At 34.5% G+C, this 19,785-nt stretch overlaps 2 protein-coding genes and 1 long non-coding RNA gene across 4 annotated transcripts; 2 read left to right on the forward strand and 1 right to left on the reverse strand.

Annotated features, from left to right (window-relative positions):
- Positions 1–2,794: 2,794 nt before the first annotated feature.
- Positions 2,795–11,589, forward strand: LOC110777128 (polypyrimidine tract-binding protein homolog 3). The gene is made up of 15 exons (XM_021981742.2): positions 2,795–2,996; positions 3,256–3,337; positions 3,426–3,497; positions 3,850–3,926; positions 5,103–5,181; positions 6,693–6,825; positions 7,012–7,076; positions 7,160–7,209; positions 7,314–7,355; positions 8,916–8,967; positions 9,145–9,202; positions 9,301–9,314; positions 9,946–10,050; positions 10,136–10,279; positions 10,993–11,589. Exons 2-15 carry the CDS (start codon positions 3,281–3,283, stop codon positions 11,380–11,382), a joined length of 1,338 nt encoding a protein of 445 aa, XP_021837434.2. The 5' UTR covers positions 2,795–2,996; positions 3,256–3,280; the 3' UTR covers positions 11,383–11,589.
- A 1,085-nt stretch (positions 11,590–12,674) lies between these two features.
- On the reverse strand, positions 12,675–17,153 carry LOC130470498 (uncharacterized). The gene is made up of 2 exons (XR_008930968.1): positions 16,746–17,153; positions 12,675–13,072 (listed from the first exon to the last, which is right to left on the reverse strand). It is a non-coding gene; the product is annotated as an uncharacterized lncRNA (long non-coding RNA).
- Positions 12,924–17,121, forward strand: LOC110777132 (uncharacterized). Of its 2 annotated transcripts, XM_056840727.1 has the most exons (4): positions 12,924–13,246; positions 13,735–15,424; positions 15,498–16,439; positions 16,516–17,121. In XM_056840727.1, exons 2-4 carry the CDS (start codon positions 14,024–14,026, stop codon positions 16,678–16,680), a joined length of 2,508 nt encoding a protein of 835 aa, XP_056696705.1. In that variant the 5' UTR covers positions 12,924–13,246; positions 13,735–14,023; the 3' UTR covers positions 16,681–17,121. The 2 variants fall into 2 exon arrangements, with proteins under 2 accessions (XP_056696705.1, XP_056696704.1); XM_056840726.1 differs by having other exon boundaries at positions 12,924–15,424.
- Positions 17,154–19,785: the final 2,632 nt, after the last annotated feature.

Genomic DNA, 19,785 nt, shown 5'->3' on the forward strand with positions numbered 1-19,785 from the left:
CTTCAGTAAATGTATCTAAGTAAATCTATTGTAGTCATCTACAATAGTCAAAATTTGATTACATCCAGAAGGTGTCCTTACAAAATGAGGACCCCATACATCAAGGTGAATCAACTCAAAGGGTGCAGTAGTTTTAATTCTACTGTGAGGGAAGCTAAGTCTAGTTTATTTTGCTACATGACATACTTGACAGATAGGTTCCTATAAACAAGAGGTGACCTCACATCTAGGATTTATTAATTTCAGTTGATTAAAAGGTAAATGGCCTAATCTCAAGTGCCAAAGCTTAGCATTGTCTACAGTAAAAGAACAAACAACTTATGGGCATATATCAAATTGTACTTGAATTCTAGAATATGCAGTACATTATATCGGGTTATATCATCTTTCAAATCCACTGAACCAACATGTGTCACATGAATCCTACTGCCATCAGGTATGGTGATGTAAGTGTTTTGTGTGTCAACTGGTTTGTAAGCAGAAAAGTGGGATATGTCATGACAAAAATGGTATGATGCACCATTATCTAATAACCATTTAGAATTGGACTGAGAAAGTAAACATATGTTACCTGCCATCATAGCCAGGTTAGATTGATTTCCAGAACTCTATTGTTGCGTAGCTAACATATCTATGAGCTGTTGGTACTGCTCTCCTGTGATTGTAGGATTTGCACTAGAGTGTGGTATCCCTAACCCATCTCCATCAGTATTGTTCCCAGAAGACATTGCAGCAACTTTGATATCTCTGAAACCTTTGAAACATGGTGGATAACCATGAATCTTGAAGCATCTCTCCACAATGTGGCCTTGTTGCCTCTGAAATATCTTCTTAGTGAAATTGCAAGTGCAATTGTTGCAGGTACAGTATGGTAGAGGATGAGCCTCTTCAATTGCATCCCAAACTGACTTGATTTCAGTAAAGAACTCTGAAACACTCTTATCTCCTTGTGTTATTTCAGCCGATTTTTGTTCAAGAGAATAAATCCGAGCCAAAGAAGCATTACCAGATATATCTTCTAGATCAATCCAAACATCCCTAGCTGACTTCAAGAACATCACACTTTTAGCAATTTTCTCTTCCAGATTACCTAAAATCAAAAAGCATACCAGATCATTGCACCTTTCCCGAGCCTTGCATTCAATTGATCCATGATCTGGTTTGACGTAGCTCCCATCAACAAATCTGAGCTTGTTCTTTGCTGATAAGGCAAGTAATATTGACATTTTCCAGCTAGTGAAACCTTCACCATTAAACTTGAAAGTAACCAGTTGTGTCGAATTTGCATCAGAAGGATGGATATAGTAAATGCTAGCAGGGTCTTGATTAGGAGGAAGCACTACATTGTTTCTCAGAGAACTAGTATTGGATTCATTATCAACCATTTTTGAAGAAAATTTGATCATAAAACTAAGAAACATTTTAGAAAGATTTGATCAAACTGAAATCACAACAACCAGAATACAAAAACAATCAGAAAGCAACAACAATTTCAGGATCAGTCAACATAATTCATGAAAAATTTATGGAGGAAACTTGTGGAATTTCAAAGAAAAAAAAACGAGCTAAGGATCTTCAATCCTGCTCTGATACCATGATAAAATCTGCTCAACTGTGAGCCAAATTCAGGAAAACAGAAAATGGAGAGAGAATAAAATGAGATGTGTTTCATTAGAAATGATCAAAGATAACTTATTACAATGATACGGCCCCTTATATAGCTTAGTACAATACTAGAAGCTTCTAAAATAGTTATAACAAACTCCTAAATACTAGGGAGGAATAATGACAAAGCATGCATGTCAGCACATAGGCTGACTTAAGGAAAGAATGAAGATGATGTGTACTGCTGAGGTGGTGCTGACAAGCATTACAGCTGTAGTTAACAATTTAGGACCTAGACAAATTACAATGTCAAATTCTGGATATCTTTCAAGTAGAACATGTGAGTCTCTGACAATCAACTAATTTAGCACCAAGCCACCAATCTACTAGTATACAAAACGTTCAACAACCAATTACTAAATGAGACCTATTTTTCTTTATTCACATACTAGAGGCGGATCTTGGGTGTATCTTAAAGAGACTAGACCCCACTACAAATTTTATCAAAGCATTTTCAATTCCAACCCTTAATAAATTTTGAGTAAAATTGTACAAATCTCATACTGAATTGTCTAACTCTTGTACTACGGATCTTATTAACGTTATATTAAAAAAAAGTAAAATTATTTGACATCCGTCATAACTATTTATCTTCTCTCTAACTACCGTACTACATCCGTTTCGAAATAATGAGAATGGTTTCCATAGGTAGGTGTTTCAAAATAATAAAGACACTCTACTTTAATCTATTTTTGGTTAGGTGACTCGTCATATTTAATGTATTCACACCCATCTTTTTCCCACTTTACTTACAACATTCCACTCAATTTATTTTTATATAATTTTTTACTCATAACTTTTCACACAACCTATTTTTTTTATTTTTTTTTACACCATTTCACTCAACCTAATTTTTATTATTATTTTATTACAAAATTCCATTTTTCCATATTTATTTCTTACTTTTCAATCATTTATCATAATTTTTGTAATTTGTGTAAGTTTTCTCATTATTTCGAACGGAAGGAGCATAAGATTGTAAGACAAAGTATGCGTCAAATTGAAATTACAATCTGATAGGTGGAGACAGAATGAAGTGTTTGAGCAGCTTTTCTTTGTGCCCTTTATGACGTTTTGTTGGATCATGAGTGCTTAATTAGGTTAAATTAGTACGAGTACTTCAAAATTGGAGGAAAATACCAAAAAAATTAACAAAAAGAAAAATTAAAAAAAATAAATCATTTCACTTTTTTTTTTTTAACAAACTCTCGATTCGTATCGTAGGGCTTCCATCCCTTTCTTGTTCTTCTGCTTCTTCACCCTCGCATCCTCCTTTCTTTTAACATCTCTTTCAATCTTCTCCATTTTTCTCTCTCCTATTAAGCTTCACTGTGAGTCCTTTCTCCTAATTATTATCACTTTCTTCATTATTTTTTATTTTTAGGGTGGTTGTTTTATGGGTTCTTGTTAATTTGATTAATTTTTTAATCCTTCTGGTGTTTTGGGTTTGTTGCTAATGCATCTGATTTCAATTTTTTTTTGGTGGGTTGCTTTTATGACGTTATTTATGGGGAATGATTCAATTTTATTTTATTTTTCTCCTTTTCGTGTATGTGGGTTTTACAAATGTGATGTTTTGTGTGATTGCAGGTTTATAAACAGTTTCTTGATTAAAATGTCTGAAACTTCCAAGGTTATTCATGTCCGCAATGTGGGCCATGAAATCACTGAGGTAACACTCATTGGTTGTTTTACTTATTTATTTGATTAATTTTATGGAGGTTAGTGTATGTTGATTGCATATTAATGGAATTTTACAGAATGATTTGCTTCAATTGGTTCAACCATTTGGGTCTGTCACCAAGCTTGTGATGCTACGTACCAAGAACCAGGTTTTCCTCTTATTTTACCCTCATTGTTATGTTATGGGGTATGTTATCTATGTGTTGAAATTTAGGTAGACAATATAGTCACTTACCGAGACTGTCTTACAGTAATTTATTGCGATACATTAAATATTTTGTCACTGTCCTTTAATACCGGATTTTGTCATACTTAGTATGATATTGATTCTCCTCGAGTGTCAATTTAGTTACTTGAATGATCAAGGATGACCACCTACCTTCTCAGGTTCCCTTATATGTGGGTGGTGGGTGGTGGGTGGTGGCTGGTGGGTTTCATTCACAGTATTCACACTTTCTTTCAAGGCACTAAGAATTTGAAAGTATATTCTTTGTGTTGTAGGCACTTTTGCAAATGCAGGATATGGCATCAGCAATTAATTTAGTGGATTACTACGCAAATGTTCAGCCCAATGTGCGGTATTGTCCTTGTTGGCTCATATCTGTTGATTTCCTTCTTTTTACCCCCACCTATTCACTCATTTTGTTGTGATTTCTGAGGCGTTACCATTTGGTGAACCTTTGATGATCCATAAGTTTAATTATTTGGTTAACTTCTTGATGGTTGCTAACTACTGCTAGTTGAGTAAAATGTTTCAGTAATTGGTTGCAATAGGCCATGTTGTTCATTAATGCTAGTACTATAGGTGTATTGCCTGCAGTTCCTTTTGATTTTGATTACTTCGGTTTTCCAATTTGCAGACAATTTTCTGGTTTTTGCAACGTAGAGTCCTAAAGTTATTATTTTGCTTAATATTTGCATTGGGAATGGTTTAATTCTGCATAAAGATGTTGATAAAAGTAACTCAAAAGCAAGATGACTAAATAAGAAACATAGAAGGCTTAGTAAACTGTATAGATTTTCTTTTTATTGCGAAGTAGCAAAATGGCCATAACTTTAATCAAAAGTCTATTCAAAACAGCTTCTATATTAAGTAGTTGTAAGGTTGCATACACTTAACTCACCCCACCATTTCCGAGAGGCTCAAGTCAACAAGTTGTTGATATTGTTGCCTGTGTAATATATTCTGTGGTGGTTGTGTTTTGTTGAGCTTGAGCTTGAGCTTGTTTTCTGAGTAAGCAGAAGAAACTGGACAGAGGCTTCTATGACTCTGGGATTTCATCAATGCAAAAATTGGGTTAACAGCTATTTGAAGTTGTTTTTGTCCTGATGAACAAAAGAAAGTGATACAGAATGCCAAGTGTAATAGCCATTGTTGATTGTTCCAAAAGGAAAACTTTAGTTCTTCTAACAGTCATGTGGCTTTAAAAACTAAAAATCAATATACATAGAAGTTCACTATGATTTGTTTCTCAGTGTTAAATAGACATTGGGCTGATGTGATGTTGCTGATGTGCCGAGCTTGGGTATGTTCTCTGAAGCACCACAAAGAGGCTTGAGCACTCTCTTCTCTCTGTTTTAAGAAATCTTTCTTACTTACAAAGGCAGAACCTATTTTGTTTCCTGTTGTTACTGTCTTCTACATTTCCTACTTTCAGCATTAAATTTTCCATCTGCTGTCCTTGAGTTTGCCCTCTTTTGTTTTCTACCTTGTGGAGTCTAGTTTTCTAATTTACCATATCCTTCTTTCTTAGGGGTCGAAATGTTTACATGCAATTTTCTTCCCATCAAGAACTGACAACAGATCAGACTCAAGGACGCAAAAGTGACACGGTTAGTACCTAACATATGAATCTAGTCAGATTTAATTAGTGTGGCAAAATTAATGCTACAACAATGTCACTTTGGATTACTTGGTTGGTTATAACTAGCGTTTTTATGATCACACAATCATGCTAGAAACTGTTAAGATGTTGTGCATCCGGTGATACATGTGATTTTCAAGCCCTAGCGTGACCACCGCTATTTATTCCACCTCTTGCGAGGCTTGTGGCAAATTGTGTGAATCGAATAATTGTTGCCAGTGTTTGAAAAGGACATAGGGCTTGTATATCAAGTACGTAACAGTAATAAAACTTCATGATTATGTGTAGATAATCCCGGTCTGCCTCGGTACCTTCCAGTGTATAAAAAGGCTAGGCTCTGAGGCGCAAGGCGATTGGAACCAGCGCCTTTTATTGTCTAGGCGAGGCGATTTCGATGAGGCGCACCTAAGGCGCAAAAAGGCGCACCAAGGCGCACTTTGAGGCGCAAAAAAGGCGCACTTACGAAGGCACACACCATTTTTTCACTTTTTTTTAACTTTTTATTAGGGCGCCTCACTTCAATGAGGCGCACCGAGGCGCGCCTAAGGCGCTGGGAACTCCAAATCGCCTTGTTGCGCCTTGAGCCTTTTTATACATTGGTACCTTCTGACATTGTAAGATTCATATGGACACAACTTTTCACACTTTTCGTCAAACAGAGATGCGCAGAGTTTGCAAGAAACTTCTTATATCTTCCCAACAAACTGCCTTACATCAATTTTTTGTCCACTGATTTTATTGCAAATATCCAGGGATATGTGTGTCCTGTTCTTGTTTCTGCATCCTGTGATAGATTGGAGCTGTATATTGTTTAATCACTCTTTAAGTAAGCAATCGGAACCAATAGTAGTTGTAATAGTTGATGCAATTAAATCATCTACGTTGGAATACAGCTTAGGTAGAGAAAGTAAATGGAGATGACAGAATAATCAACATACTTTATCTTTCCCTAAACCCTTTATTTATAGACTAACGAACTACCCTCTTGTTGAATAAGGTATCCATAACAACATTGTTACCACACTTCCTAATGTGCCCTTCTCCTATGGTGCTATACTCGATGCATTTCACTTCCTTCTTCATTTGAGGTGTGGAGGGCTGGATTTAGGAGAGATTATAGGAAGGGTGATGAAAACTGGTAGGGGGAAAAAAGGGAAGAAGACTTTCCATTTAGTTTTTCCAATAAGGCTCTCATTCTCATATGAGGATTCAATCCACTTTCTTGCAAGGAGCACAAGGTGTCCACAGGCAGATGGATCAACTTAAGATGGTCATCGTAGCTTTTGAGAGGTTCTCTAGCAAAGTTGGGTGGATTTAAGTTTATCTTTGGTCGTTCATCAACAACAAACAACTTTTTTTCTACTGAAAAGCATTATCTTTATACTAATAATTCAGAAGCATATCAAAAAACAGAAGGGATTTGTTAAGCATAATACGTCTTACGTGTCAGTCACCTCTGTTTTTTCTTTTTTGTGGCAGGATGGACAGCCAAATCGTATTCTTTTGGTCAGTATACATCAAGTCATTTATCCTATGACTGTTGATGTTCTCAATCAAGTGTTTTCTCCATATGGGTTTGTGGAAAAAGTTGTTACATTTCAAAAGTCAGCTGGTTAGTTTCTTCCACCACGCTTGCCTTTTGTAGTTTCCCTGATCAGTCTTCCAGTTGACATGATTTATTAAAGTGGCAAATGAGTATTAACTTCAACTTATTTTATTAATATTCCACTGCCACATTTTGTGCAAAATCCTAAAGTTGTAATTGTAATTATTCATTTTCCTTCTTATTTTTGTGTAGGCTATCAAGCTCTCATCCAGTTTCAAACACGTCAGAGTGCTGCTTCTGCAATGAGTGCCCTCCATGTCCGTTCCATTATCTCTGTGAATTATTAGAACAAAATTATGTATCTTGCTCTCTGGATTATCTGAAACTGTGCATTTTGCAGGGGCGGAATGTGTACGATGGTTGCTGTCAGTTAGATGTACAATACTCAAAGTAGGTTTTATTCTTCTTCCCCTGTCAAAATTGGATTCCATAAAAGCATTATTATTATTACGAAAGCTATCTTATTATATATCTATCGTTTCCTTATGTTGCAGCCTTACAGAGCTACAAGTGAATTTTAATAATGATCGATCGAGGTAAGGTTTGAATAGTTCAGGGAAATATGCTGTGTTACCATGAGATTTAGGGTATATGAATTTTGTTACTTGAGTTTCTTTTAATTAGTGCTCGTTAAGGTTTGGTCTTACCTCTATAGCTTTCTTTTAGGCTCTGCTAGTTGTGATTTAGAGTTTTTCTGTTCAGCCCAAAACAATATGTTTTAGCTCTTTTGTTGTTTTCTATAGTGACTCCACGAGTCCATGTACACACTGTGTATACTAACAAGGAAAATTTGACATGAATAATCCAAATTTTCACTCATTTTCTATAATAATCCCAACTTTGGAATATTTTAGAATAAACCAAACTTTTGGGGTTACCTTCTCAAAATAATATGAAGTCTTCATTTTTTTGTCATTACTAAACCATTTTGGGTCTATTGTACATAGGCAATTGATAGTTTGGCTTATTTTAAGAAGATATACCGGAAAGTTGGGATTATTCCAGAATAATCCAAAGTTGGGATTATTTTCAGAAGATGAGTGAAAGTTGAGATTATTTATGTCAATTTTTCCTACTAACAATGCATTCCCTTTCTTCTGATTTGTTTTTCAGCAACTTTTTGAAACCAACTTGTCAATATTTTAATATCAAATTTGTTAATGGCAAAAAAATTTGGTAGATGGGTGAGAGGCTAAGAGGTATTAGGGATTTATTTAGCGCTTTGTAAATTAAAGAAATGTCTTTACATGTGCGTGGGTTGCCATTGTGAGACAAACAGTAGACTGCGCAAATGCGCATAGTTTAATTTAAAAACTTGAAGCATTTTTGAGACCTAGACTATGAAACAGTGTTTTTTCCCTGTAAAATGCACCCCTCGTCTCATCTTCCCTTTTCCTTCCATCTTCAGATTATCCCCAGTCCCCTCCTTAATCTGCCGTAACAGCCTACTCTTTTTGTCTAATGTTGGTTGCCTTACCCATCAGCAGTTCCTCTATCCGCCTAATTAAGAGCCTCTTGACAGCTTTGTTCTTTGGAGTTGCAAACTTCATCTTGTTCTTGATGGTCATGTGTGTCGGTGGTGTTTTCTTCAATCTCCATCTTTTTCTTAGCTTTAATTTGAGCCCATGCTCACTCTTGTCCCTAAAGGGGGAATGTTGTTCATGACCTGGATAGCATTTATCAATGTGATCAAATAATAAAATCAGTACTGCTAAAAATTGGTTGTTATGATTCAATTTCAAGATATGGTGAGAATCCCGTCAAAAAAATAATAATAATGGTGAGAGTGAGTTGCTGATAAGGAGATAAACGAATCGTATTTGTGGCAGACTCATACAGTCATACTTTGTGAACGAAATCACCAGTTTGAGTTTTTCACTAGTTTCAAGAATCCAGTTCTTCTATGTTAATTTTTGTGGAAATCAGAATCTTAGTGATAGCATGCATGTTACACATTTACGTATAAGAAGATTCAGAACATAGGATACCACTAATTAATTTTCCTTAAATCTTGAGATAAGGTGTCGAATTTGTTGAACACAGGATGTGCGTTCATTGATTGTTCTAGCTGACACTGTGTTTCCTTAATTGGGCAGAGATTTCACAAACCCAAATCTTCCTTCAGAACAGAGAGGCAGAAGTTCACAAGTGTGTATTTTCTTTTGCTTGTTTCACATTTGGTCTATCTTGATTTTGGCGTCTCTCCTAGTAATCTAGAACAAAGAAGGAAAGCTACTCAGTCTTATCCCTCTTGGTTCAGTGACTAAGAATGATGCTCGAGTTTTATCCGCTGATGATTTTTGCGAATGGTTTTGTTGGCAACAGTCTGGTTATGGTGATGCCGGGGGAATGTATCCGTTTCAAGCTACCGGGAGTGGCGCAGGTGCGTATTATATGATTAACTTTAGATCCACTTGTATTATCTTTTGGATCTTGATTGTGGAGTTGATTCTAATCAGGTTTTCTTTCTCTATGTTGCAGTTGCATATGGCCAGGTATGCATCTCTTGTGCTTGAGTCTTGAATAAATGCTATTTATTATTATGTTCCTTGTTTCTAAAATAAAGGCAGCACATTACTTTCCAGATCAAATCTTATTTACAATGGCCATTATCTTCCATCATAATATCATGATAAAACCTATAAAACCTTAACCTTACAATAGTACTTTTTATGATAAATTTAGCGATGATAATTTCTCATCATAAATAAGTGCAATGTTTTATAAATTGATAGTAAAAGTTCTTATTTTCTTTTATTTTTTCTTGGGTGTTTGTTTTATGGTAATGGGAGGAACCCAACCCTCATTATGGTAAGTTATGTTTAGAAAATTAATTTCCATGTTTTCTGACATTGATATTTTCATGTGAAAATTTTCACCTTCCTTTTGTATGTTTGCTTGGATTTCAATGGCATTACGGTCACCTACTTTCTCATGTTTCAAAAAAATTTGGGTGATACATTTCAAGAATTTTGAAATAGGGGGATTTTGTGTGTGGGTTCAAGCCTTTGTTTCACCAAGGGGTTGTGTGACTTGTGTCTGTTGTTTCTTTCCTTTGTTAAAGAACTTCTAGTCCTAAATTACGTAAATTAATTACTCTTAAATAACTCTTTGTTGCTTCTTCAGTTGGGAAATAATGCAGCAATGACTGCTTTTCCTGGTGGCCTCCCTCCAGGTGTTAGTGGCACCAATGAGAGATGTACTGTCATAGTATCTAATTTAAATCCCGATGTGAGTTATTTTCCCTTTCCACCTAAAATGATCCTCAATATTTTGCCTCTGCTTTTCCTAATGGTATGGCCAATTCATTTTTCAGAAAATAGATGAAGACAAGTTGTTCAACTTATTTTCGCTGTATGGCAACATTGTAAGGATTAAGCTTCTCCGAGGCAAACCTGATCATGCCCTCGTCGAAATGTCTGATGGTTTTCAAGCTGAATTGGCTGTTAACTTCTTAAAGGTTTGATTCGAATATGAACTTCAAGTGTTTTCATTGCACCTCTCTAGATAGCTTTTTTAAGTTGTGGAGTTCGTTGTTCCTTTGCTGATTAGAGCAAGTTTTGGGTAAATCTGTGAATCTACATTGACATAAAAAAATTGGCGTGTTTTTTTCCATTCTTTATATTTATAAGCTTGTATATTAGTTATTTTCATCAGTCGATTACTCAAACTACTTTATGAAGCTAATCTGGAGTTCAAAACAGCTTAAATCTAATGTAAGAACCAGTTATTCTTTGCCATAAATTCTTTTGGCAAAGTCTGTTGATTGTCTACCAAGTTCTTCTGCACGAGTTTACAGTGAGCTGTATGCCCGTGCCCAGTAACTAGATTTCATAATTGATACTGGTAATTGTTAACCTCAAGTCTGTGCTTTGTACTAATCGCTGTTGCTACTTTTTCCTGAGTTATATTGACCTCACTCCAGATACCTGTATAGCTGTATTCTGAAAATTCTTGAATTACTTCCAAAATTATGTCTTTAAAAAATCGATCCTCTCGGAAGTTATAGCAGTTTAGCACCTGTTGAGAGTAAGCAATTTTCTTCCATCTCCTGCCTGAGTAATTTCGAGAATTTATGACAAGTTTGATTACAAAATTTTGTGTTCAGACTTCAGAAGGCAATTTTTTTGCTGTAACTTTCTAACATTTTGCTTGTTATCCTTGAAACTTCAGGGAGCACTACTGTTTGGGAAACGGATAGAAGTGAACTACTCCAAGTATTCGAACATTACACCATCTACAGACACCCGAGATTACCAGAATTCAAACCTGAATCGTTTTAACCATAATGCAGCAAAACACTACAAATATTGTTGCTCTCCAACAAAAATGATTCACCTATCAAGTGTCCCCGAAGATGTAAGTCAAGAGGAGATTGTAGACTTGATGGAGGAACACGGCAAGGTCGTCAGCACTAAGATTTTCGAGGCAAATGGAAAGAAACAAGTTTTAGTTTTATTCGAGTCTGAAGAAGAGGCGACTGAAGCCCTTGTTTGCAAGCATGCTACTTCAGTTTGTGGATCAATCATCCGCATCTCTTTCTCCCAATCGCAAAACACTTGAAAGATATTGGTGGCTGCTTGCTTAGGTTTGAATTTTACTCTTCAAAGGTTTTGCTTGTTAACTTACAATTATCAAGTTTTCTGTTTTGTAAAAACTTCCCAATTCTTTTCCTCTCTTTGCCTTCCCATTAGTCTCTATAGCTTGTAGCATTGAGTAACTTTTACATACATATTCATTTTATAAGGCTTATTGTTTGGATTAGTGGTATTTTTTGTGTTTTTGGGCATCTTTTTCACTTTTACACTCATTTTGGTAAGATTCCAACATCTGACCTTTGAGATTTGAGATGAGAACCTTATCAAGTGAGTCAACTCTTACTTGATAGTTGGTGATTTATATAGCCGTTGTTCAATACAACGGAAATGACTTGAAGTATTTGATTGTTGAATGACAAAATGTAGGAAGGGGGATGGGGAATGGGGAAGAAGATACATGGTAGATTTTACTTGTTCAACCATTTTTTTGAAACATGTTTAATCAAAATTGGATTTTGTTGTCGTCACTTCAAAAAATAAAACAAAAATTTGTGTATACCGGATGAATCTCCTTAATTATATTATATACCAATTTGATAATCCACCCCTACGTTATTAGTGTTAAAATAACAAGAATAAAAAAAAAAATGTAATTAGGTGAGATTTAACCTAGTAGCAAGACATTAACCAATTTTTTCTTTAAAAAAAGGAAAAGATGGAAACCTATTAATTTCAAAACAATACTATCTTCTTTTATTTATTTTAAATCCCCTTTATTAATACTCCTCGTGTACTATTACTTCATAAAATCTCTATTTGACTTTTTACATTTTCGAAATTAAACATCGATAGCTTATTTCTTTGAGCACTTATCTATACTAATATATTAAAAGGCGTTGTGAAAAATGTTTATGTGTCACATAGAACTCTCCTGCTTACGCCACATCATCCCCTCACCAAGGTTATGTGATGTTATTGACAACTAAAAATCAATACAATAAGGTTCGAACACAAGACCTCAAGTTTAGAGAATAACTCTCTTACCATCTTAACCAACCACTAATTGTTGTTTATCCATGCACGTTAATTTATAATACATGTTAACATGAAGTCTAAAACAACTAAATTTTTATGTTACTTCTTATTTCGTATGGACTATATTAGATAAAGTAACAGTTACAATATTAGGGAAACCGTGAATTAAACAATTAAAATATTAGGAAAATTACTTTGCATGATGAAGGTAATGTACATGTATAGTTGATGAACTTAATGAATCTTTTCACTTTTATGGTCTACATGTATCTTAGTCAAATATTGAGTTGAAAAAAAAAATCGAATTTTAATTATTCAAAGTAGCAACCGGGGCATCGCCCGGGTTACACACTAGTTATAAAATATTATAAAAGGAAGAAACATTTTAGGCCAATTAACCAAATTGGTAATAAAAACTAACAATGAGCGACAATTTGGTAAAAAAAATGCCACCAGCGACATTTTGGTAACTTAAATGAAAACCGGCGACCATTAGGCCATAAAATTGATCAGATTTTATTTAACTCGTCGCGTGTACTTCACCGAGTGATTTCCCAAATTACTTTTTTTCTTCTTAATTGAATACTCCACATCATAATACTACGTATTTGACATCCTTACTTCTCACATTTTTCCATTCATCTTCCCTTCTTTGTGTCTTTCAACCTACCATGAAAGCCCTACACATAGAAAATGAGTTTCCATGAATATGTGAACTGAAGTGAAAGTACACAAAAAGAAGAAAAATTGCTACAGGAAAATAAGAAAGCAAAAAGGCAGCATATTGGTTAGTATTTAGTAGGAGTAGTCGTATTATCAGGTCAATCTTTGCAGAAGGAAGGTTCTTTTTCAAGGTAATTAAATAAATTCTTCCTTTTCTTCTTCAATATTTGCAATTCTATAATATGTTTGACAGATTAAGGAAGGATTATGAAAAATCAAAGTTAAATAGAAAACAATTATATAATTAGGGTTAAAAACATGAATGATTAAATTAATTGAAATTACAATATGACAAATTTTGAAAAGACTAATTTAACTTGTTGATTCTTTGCTAGATTAGCCACCCGCAAAATCCATTAACTAAATCCCCCACATTATTTATTTTGTTTGATGTGGTTTCTTGATTGTTTGAGATTTTGGTAAAACAAATATGGAAGTGTTATTGTCATTTTGTCATCGGTGAACAAATGGGTTTTATCAAGTAGGCACCTTGAATTTTTTTTTTTAAGACTAATTTGTTCTTCTCATTTCATTTTTTCTAATTTTATTTTTGTGTGTGTGTTTATGAACTATTTCCGATTGTACTTGCAAGCTTATCATAATTTCAACTATATTGCAGATGGATAATGATTATATTTTGGGGATTTTAAACTCCGACAACCCATCAATTAATGTGGAAGATATGTTTACTGAACATATTCAAACTAGCAAAATAATGAAAAAAATTGACACCAAAGAGAAAGAAGCCTGATAATTCCCTAGTGCAGCTTGATTGTTCTTTCCCTGGCCATCCACACGAACCTTCCCAACCATTTAATCAAACACCTCCTTTGTTTCCCATTCTTGATAATCCACCTTTGTCACCAAGTTCTTATGATGATGACTCAGCTGAAGATGAAACATACAAGATGAACCCATACGAGATAAGAGAGGCTTACATTGACGATATTATTGGTGAAAGTGATAGAAAAAGCAGGTGCAAAAAGGCAGTTGGGAAACAAATAGTGGAACAAGATATTGAGGATGTAGAATCTCAAGAAGATGGAGATGAGGATGATGTTAATGAGGAGTATCATTATGAATCTGACAATTCAGTACAGTGGGATGAAGTTCTTAGGGAAGAGTTGCGATATGATGATGAGGAATTGATAACATTTAGAGAAGCATTACTACAAAGAAGGAAAGAACAATTGACATCCAAATGGTCAATCAATGATGTTGATAGAAACCAAAACAATATCCCAGATCATTCTGGTGAAATTGAAAGAACTCAACACCAAGAAAATGTGAATATTCAAGAAAATCAATCAGGTAATGTAACTGGACATTGGCCAGCATATTGGACAACATTTGAGGGTGGTTATGAGTCCGAACAAAGAGACTCTGACAATGAGGATCCACTCTCATCTGATGAAAATTCTGATTGTGATGTTCCTATTCAAAAGAGAAAGAAGAATGTAGTGTATCATATATTCAATGAGAAGATAGACATGAAACAAGTTGATCTCTTAGTTGGACTGAGATTCACTTCAAGAGATGTTTTTAAGGCGGCTATTTTGGCATATTCCATCCAGCAACATAAGGACTTAAAGTACCTTAAAAATGATAAGAGATTCATTAGTATTGGATGTGCCAATTGTAGGTGGGAGCTTATGTCTGGCCCTGATGTTGAAGATCCTACAGGTTGGCAAATCAAATCCATGCAACCACTACATGAATGGTGTACAAGAACATTTCAAAATAGGCTTATAACTGTGAATTGGTTATCTAATGAATATTTAGATAGAATTTTGAGAAATCCATTAATGAAAGCAATTGAAATGAAGGCTGACATGAGAGCTAGATATGATATTATTGTAGGCCTCAGACAATGCCAACGAGCAAAGGGAAAGGCTCTGAATGCTGTACAGAGTTTAATGAACAAACAATATGGTATCCTCAAACCATACTTGAATGAATTAGTGAAGTCTAACCCTGGCACGACATGTGTCTTGAAGACTCGCGATGCTGAACTCGGTCAGCCAAGGCAATTTTTGAGATTTTATGTGTGTTTTGCTGCTCTCAAAAAAAGTTTCATTGAGAATTGTAGACCTATAATAGGGGTGGATGGATGTTTTTTAAAGCATGCTTGTGGCGGTCATTTATTGTGTGCTGTTGGTAGGGATGGAAACAACCATATGTTCCCAATAGGATGGGCTGTTGTTGAAAGAGAAACCAAAAGTAGTTGGGAGTGGTTCTTGAGGCTTATTTCTGAAGTTCTGCATATGGATAATGGTGATGGATGGACTGTTGTATCTGACCAACAGAAGGTATATTTCTCTTTTATTTTGTTTTCTTGATTTTATGTATGTCTTAACTTGACGTAATTTCCTTTCACAACAGGGGCTTATTGATTCTATTGTGAAAATATGGCCAAAAGTAGAGCACAGGCAATGTGCTAGGCATATTTACTCTAACTGGAGGAAAAAGCATAAGGGAAGGGTGCTTCAAAAACAATTCTGGAAATGTGTTAAGGCTACTAGCTCTGGTGAGTTTGAGACTCATTTAGCTTCTTTGAAGTCAATGTCAGAAGAATCACTTGTGGATTTTGAAAAGAGAAATACCGAAACTTTTTGTAAATCTAAATTTCAAACGCACTCTTGTTGTGATGTGGTTGACAACAATATGGCTGAAACTTTCAATAGTTTTATTTTGTTAGCTAGGTATAAACCCATAGCGACTATGTTAGAGGATATTAGGCTTGCTCTTATGGAGAGAATGAAAAATAAGAAGAAGGTTGTAAGTGCCTTTGTCGCTGGGATCGCACCTAGGATAAGTCTTAAAATAGTAGAGTCTTATAATGAACAACAGAAGTGTGAATGTAGATGGAATGGTGAAGACTCTCAGACTGGGTTTGAAGTGATTCATAATGGGGTTGGACATGCTGTTGATTTGGAAAAGAGAACATGTAGTTGTAGGTCATGGGAACTTACTGGAATTCCTTGTGCCCATGCCATGAGTGATATTTTGTATATGAGGCATAAACCTGAAGATTACATAGCCAAATGGTATACAAGTGACACTTTTGAGAAGACATATCAAAACTTGTTGCAACCAGTTCCAGGTAACTTATTCTGGGATCACGAAGGAGAAGGGTTAGTGTTGCCCCCTGACATTATCAAGAAGGGCCCGGGAAAGAGGAAGACTGCTAGAATAAAGGAGGCTCACGAACAAACCAAAGGAAACGCCAAGTATAGTAGGAAGGGATTGCCTACTAAATGCTCAAACTGTAGGGAAACTGGACATTACAAGGGAAAATGTCCAATGCCCCCTAAACAACAAACGGTAACAACTCAATCTCTTGAATTAATTTTTTTTTATTGTTCAACTTTATTAATTATATTAATTGATTATTTTTTAGGATCCCTCCCAAGAAAGTACAAGAACTGGTGGTAAAACTTGGGCAAGAGGAAGAAAAAAGGGAAGCAAGAACAGAGTTGGGAGAAGCATTCCAGATCTGGTGAAGGAAAATGTCCCAACACCATCACAGTATATACAAAAAACTAGAAGGGGAAGTAACATCTAAGGAAAGAGGCAAAGGAAAACAAAAGGGAAGAGGAAGAGGAAGAGGAAGAGGAAGAGGAACACCACCTGTGGGAATTGAAATCTATTATGGAAATGATGGACAATCGTTCTTCAGTGGATCTACATCAACACCATCAGTGGTACTTAATCACAACCAGCTTCCATCAACATGAGTTTCATCTCATTAGTTGATCCCAGCATAACAGCAAGTACCTTATTTTGATTAGATTCTTAGAGCTACTTTTCAATTGGGTTTTTCATTGGTATGAGAAAGAAGATCGTATTTTGGTATTTGCTTGATTGAATATGGTGGTTGTTTTATCTTTGTTTGATTGCATAACTTTATGGGTGTAGTCACCATTCTAAAAAGAACATAAAGCTTCTTGGTAATTTTTATGTATTTATCCATTATCATCAATGCCAACTCTTTTTTGGACCCACATGAATTATAAGCCATTTACCTTTTTATTTAAATATCATATGCTCACCAGATGTGATAATGTTAGAAATTAGTAGGCTTTTTGAATTAATTATGAATTATGAATTTATATTGATTATTGAGCAATACAATCATGTTGAAAGTATATACGGAGTGCTACTATATCAATACATCTAAGATCCAACTACCTCCTAGTCTACAGTAAAGTGCATAAAATATTATTAATTGCTTTAGTAAGGAATGGGATCAAGAAAATAGAAGGAACATGCGCGATTCACTAATGTGAAGACACGCGACGAATTAAATAAAATCTGATCAATTTTATGGCCTAATGGTCGCCGGTTTTCATTTAAATTACCAAAATGTCGCTTATGGAATTTTTTTTACCAAATTGTCGCTCATTGTTAGTTTTTATTGCCAATTTGGTTAATTGGCCAAACATTTTATCACAACTACAACAAAATCAATATCTATAATTATCAAAAGTTGGTGTTTTCTTAGGCGATAACAGAACGTCTGCTTATTGTGTTGTCATTTCGTTACACTTCAGATGTGTCGATTTTATCAGAGATAATTTTAAAAAAGGAAGTACAAATTTTTTTTATACCAAATGAAAATAACTTTGTTCCATATGATACGTCTCGAATCACCCTCCCCGTTTGTAATTTTCCGTTTCTATCATCATTATCATTACCCATTGCCTCAAAGAGGCTCCCGTAAGAAACGGGGTAAGGGGGGTCGGGTGTACGCCACCTTACCCCTGCAATTGCAGAGGGGTTGTTTCCAATTGACGCAAAAGCGATAACGGGACGACCTTCTTATACTTCACGAAAAGGAAGCGAAAAGGTTTTAGAGCCATTTTAATCTATATAATATACTAAAAGAGAGGAAATCAATGTGGTGATGACAAATGTCACTCATTGATTGGCCTCTCTTTTAATTTTAAAAGATAATTATTAGTCTAAATTTATTTTGCCTTATTGGGAAAGAATCAATCAGAAAAGATATTATTGATTGCCATTATAAAACTAAAAGATTTGTTGAATATTCCATTCTTAAAGAATATATTATGCTAAATATTCTCTCCTAAACCTTAAAAACTGATTATATGTTATTTAATTAAAAAATATTCATGTCATTATATAATTTTGACTTAGCTATGTAAAATATATATACACATATTTATGCACGTAATTATTGCACGAATGTTTCCATTATCTACGTTATTATATACGATGTAATAAATTATGGAAATTAATTTGCAATGAATAATATGTTACTGATTACTTAAGCCGTGAAATTGAAAATTATATAATTTATATAAATTATAATATAAATTATATATCAAAGATTTTTTATATTGGCGAACAATTTTTTTTATTAATGACGTTTATCATATATAATAAGATAAAACAATAATCTCCAATATAATTAATATAAGTGATATGAGTGCAGTAATCGAAATATGTCATAGTCAAATATACACAGGAGATTTTTGGTGTAGTATTCGTATATGGTGAATTATATATGATCAATTTTAATCATCTACTATTAACCATCTAAACATGCATATTTAGAAAGGAATTTATATGCGTAAATTTGCAATCATGACATACATTGCCAATAGTATGTGTAATTAAGATCTTTTTTTTTACATAAGTTAAGTATGTAATTAATATCAAACTATATAAAGAGTAAAATATTTTCTATAATGATAATTCATATTGCCGTGAATAATCATGATCATCTTAAAGTATTCGCATGACTATTTTCTAAAATTTGCTTAGCTTCCCCATGTGACTATCTAAAGATATTTGAATTACCAAATACTACTTGGTTTTGTATGACTATCCACACCATTTAACAATATCACCAAATATTGACCTCTATTCGATCTATAAGGGAAGATGAGATGATTTGGTGTCCATATAAAAAGATTAAAATGCACTCATTAAGTTACTAATTAAACTATATTACCTCTATTATAAATAAGAAAATGACTTAAATCAAGAAAACAAATGAACATGTCGACAATATAAAGAAGAAAATAATCAATAAAACTTAGGCCCTGTTCGGCAAAATTAGCGGTGGCGGGTAGCGGTTAGCGGTTGAGTAGCGGGTAGTGGTTAGAGTAGCGAGTAGCGGTGAATAGTAGCGGTGAATAGTAGCGGGTAACGGTTAGCTGTCAAAGTAGCCGGTAAGTAATATGAGTGTTCGGTAAAAGTAGCGGTTGATATTATAAAACAAAAATAAAAGCTAGAATATTATTTAAAACTTTATTATAAATTTGTCAAACGCTACCCGCTACCTTAAACGCTACTAATTTTAACGTTTGACAAAAGCTACCTCAACGCTAACCGCTACCTAAATCGCTACTTTACCAAACACTTACAAATTTTACAAGTAGCGTCTTGACTAGGTCAAAACGCTACCCGCTACCTCAAACGCTACCGCCGAACACGCCCTTACAAAAACCCCCATAAAAAATTAGAGTAATATCAAATATTAAAATTAAAATTTCTTTCATTGATTTTGTCATTTTGTATACCATACATTAAAGCATAGCAGATGCCATAAATTCTTAGCTCAAAAAGCAATGCACAGTCAAAAATCAACACAAATTCAAAAAAATAAGGGCATACTTTTTTTTTTAATTCCTTTCCAATT

The sequence above is a fragment of the Spinacia oleracea genome, chromosome 3 (assembly GCF_020520425.1).
Source record: "Spinacia oleracea cultivar Varoflay chromosome 3, BTI_SOV_V1, whole genome shotgun sequence".
In the NCBI taxonomy this organism is placed as follows: domain Eukaryota; kingdom Viridiplantae; phylum Streptophyta; class Magnoliopsida; order Caryophyllales; family Amaranthaceae; genus Spinacia; species Spinacia oleracea.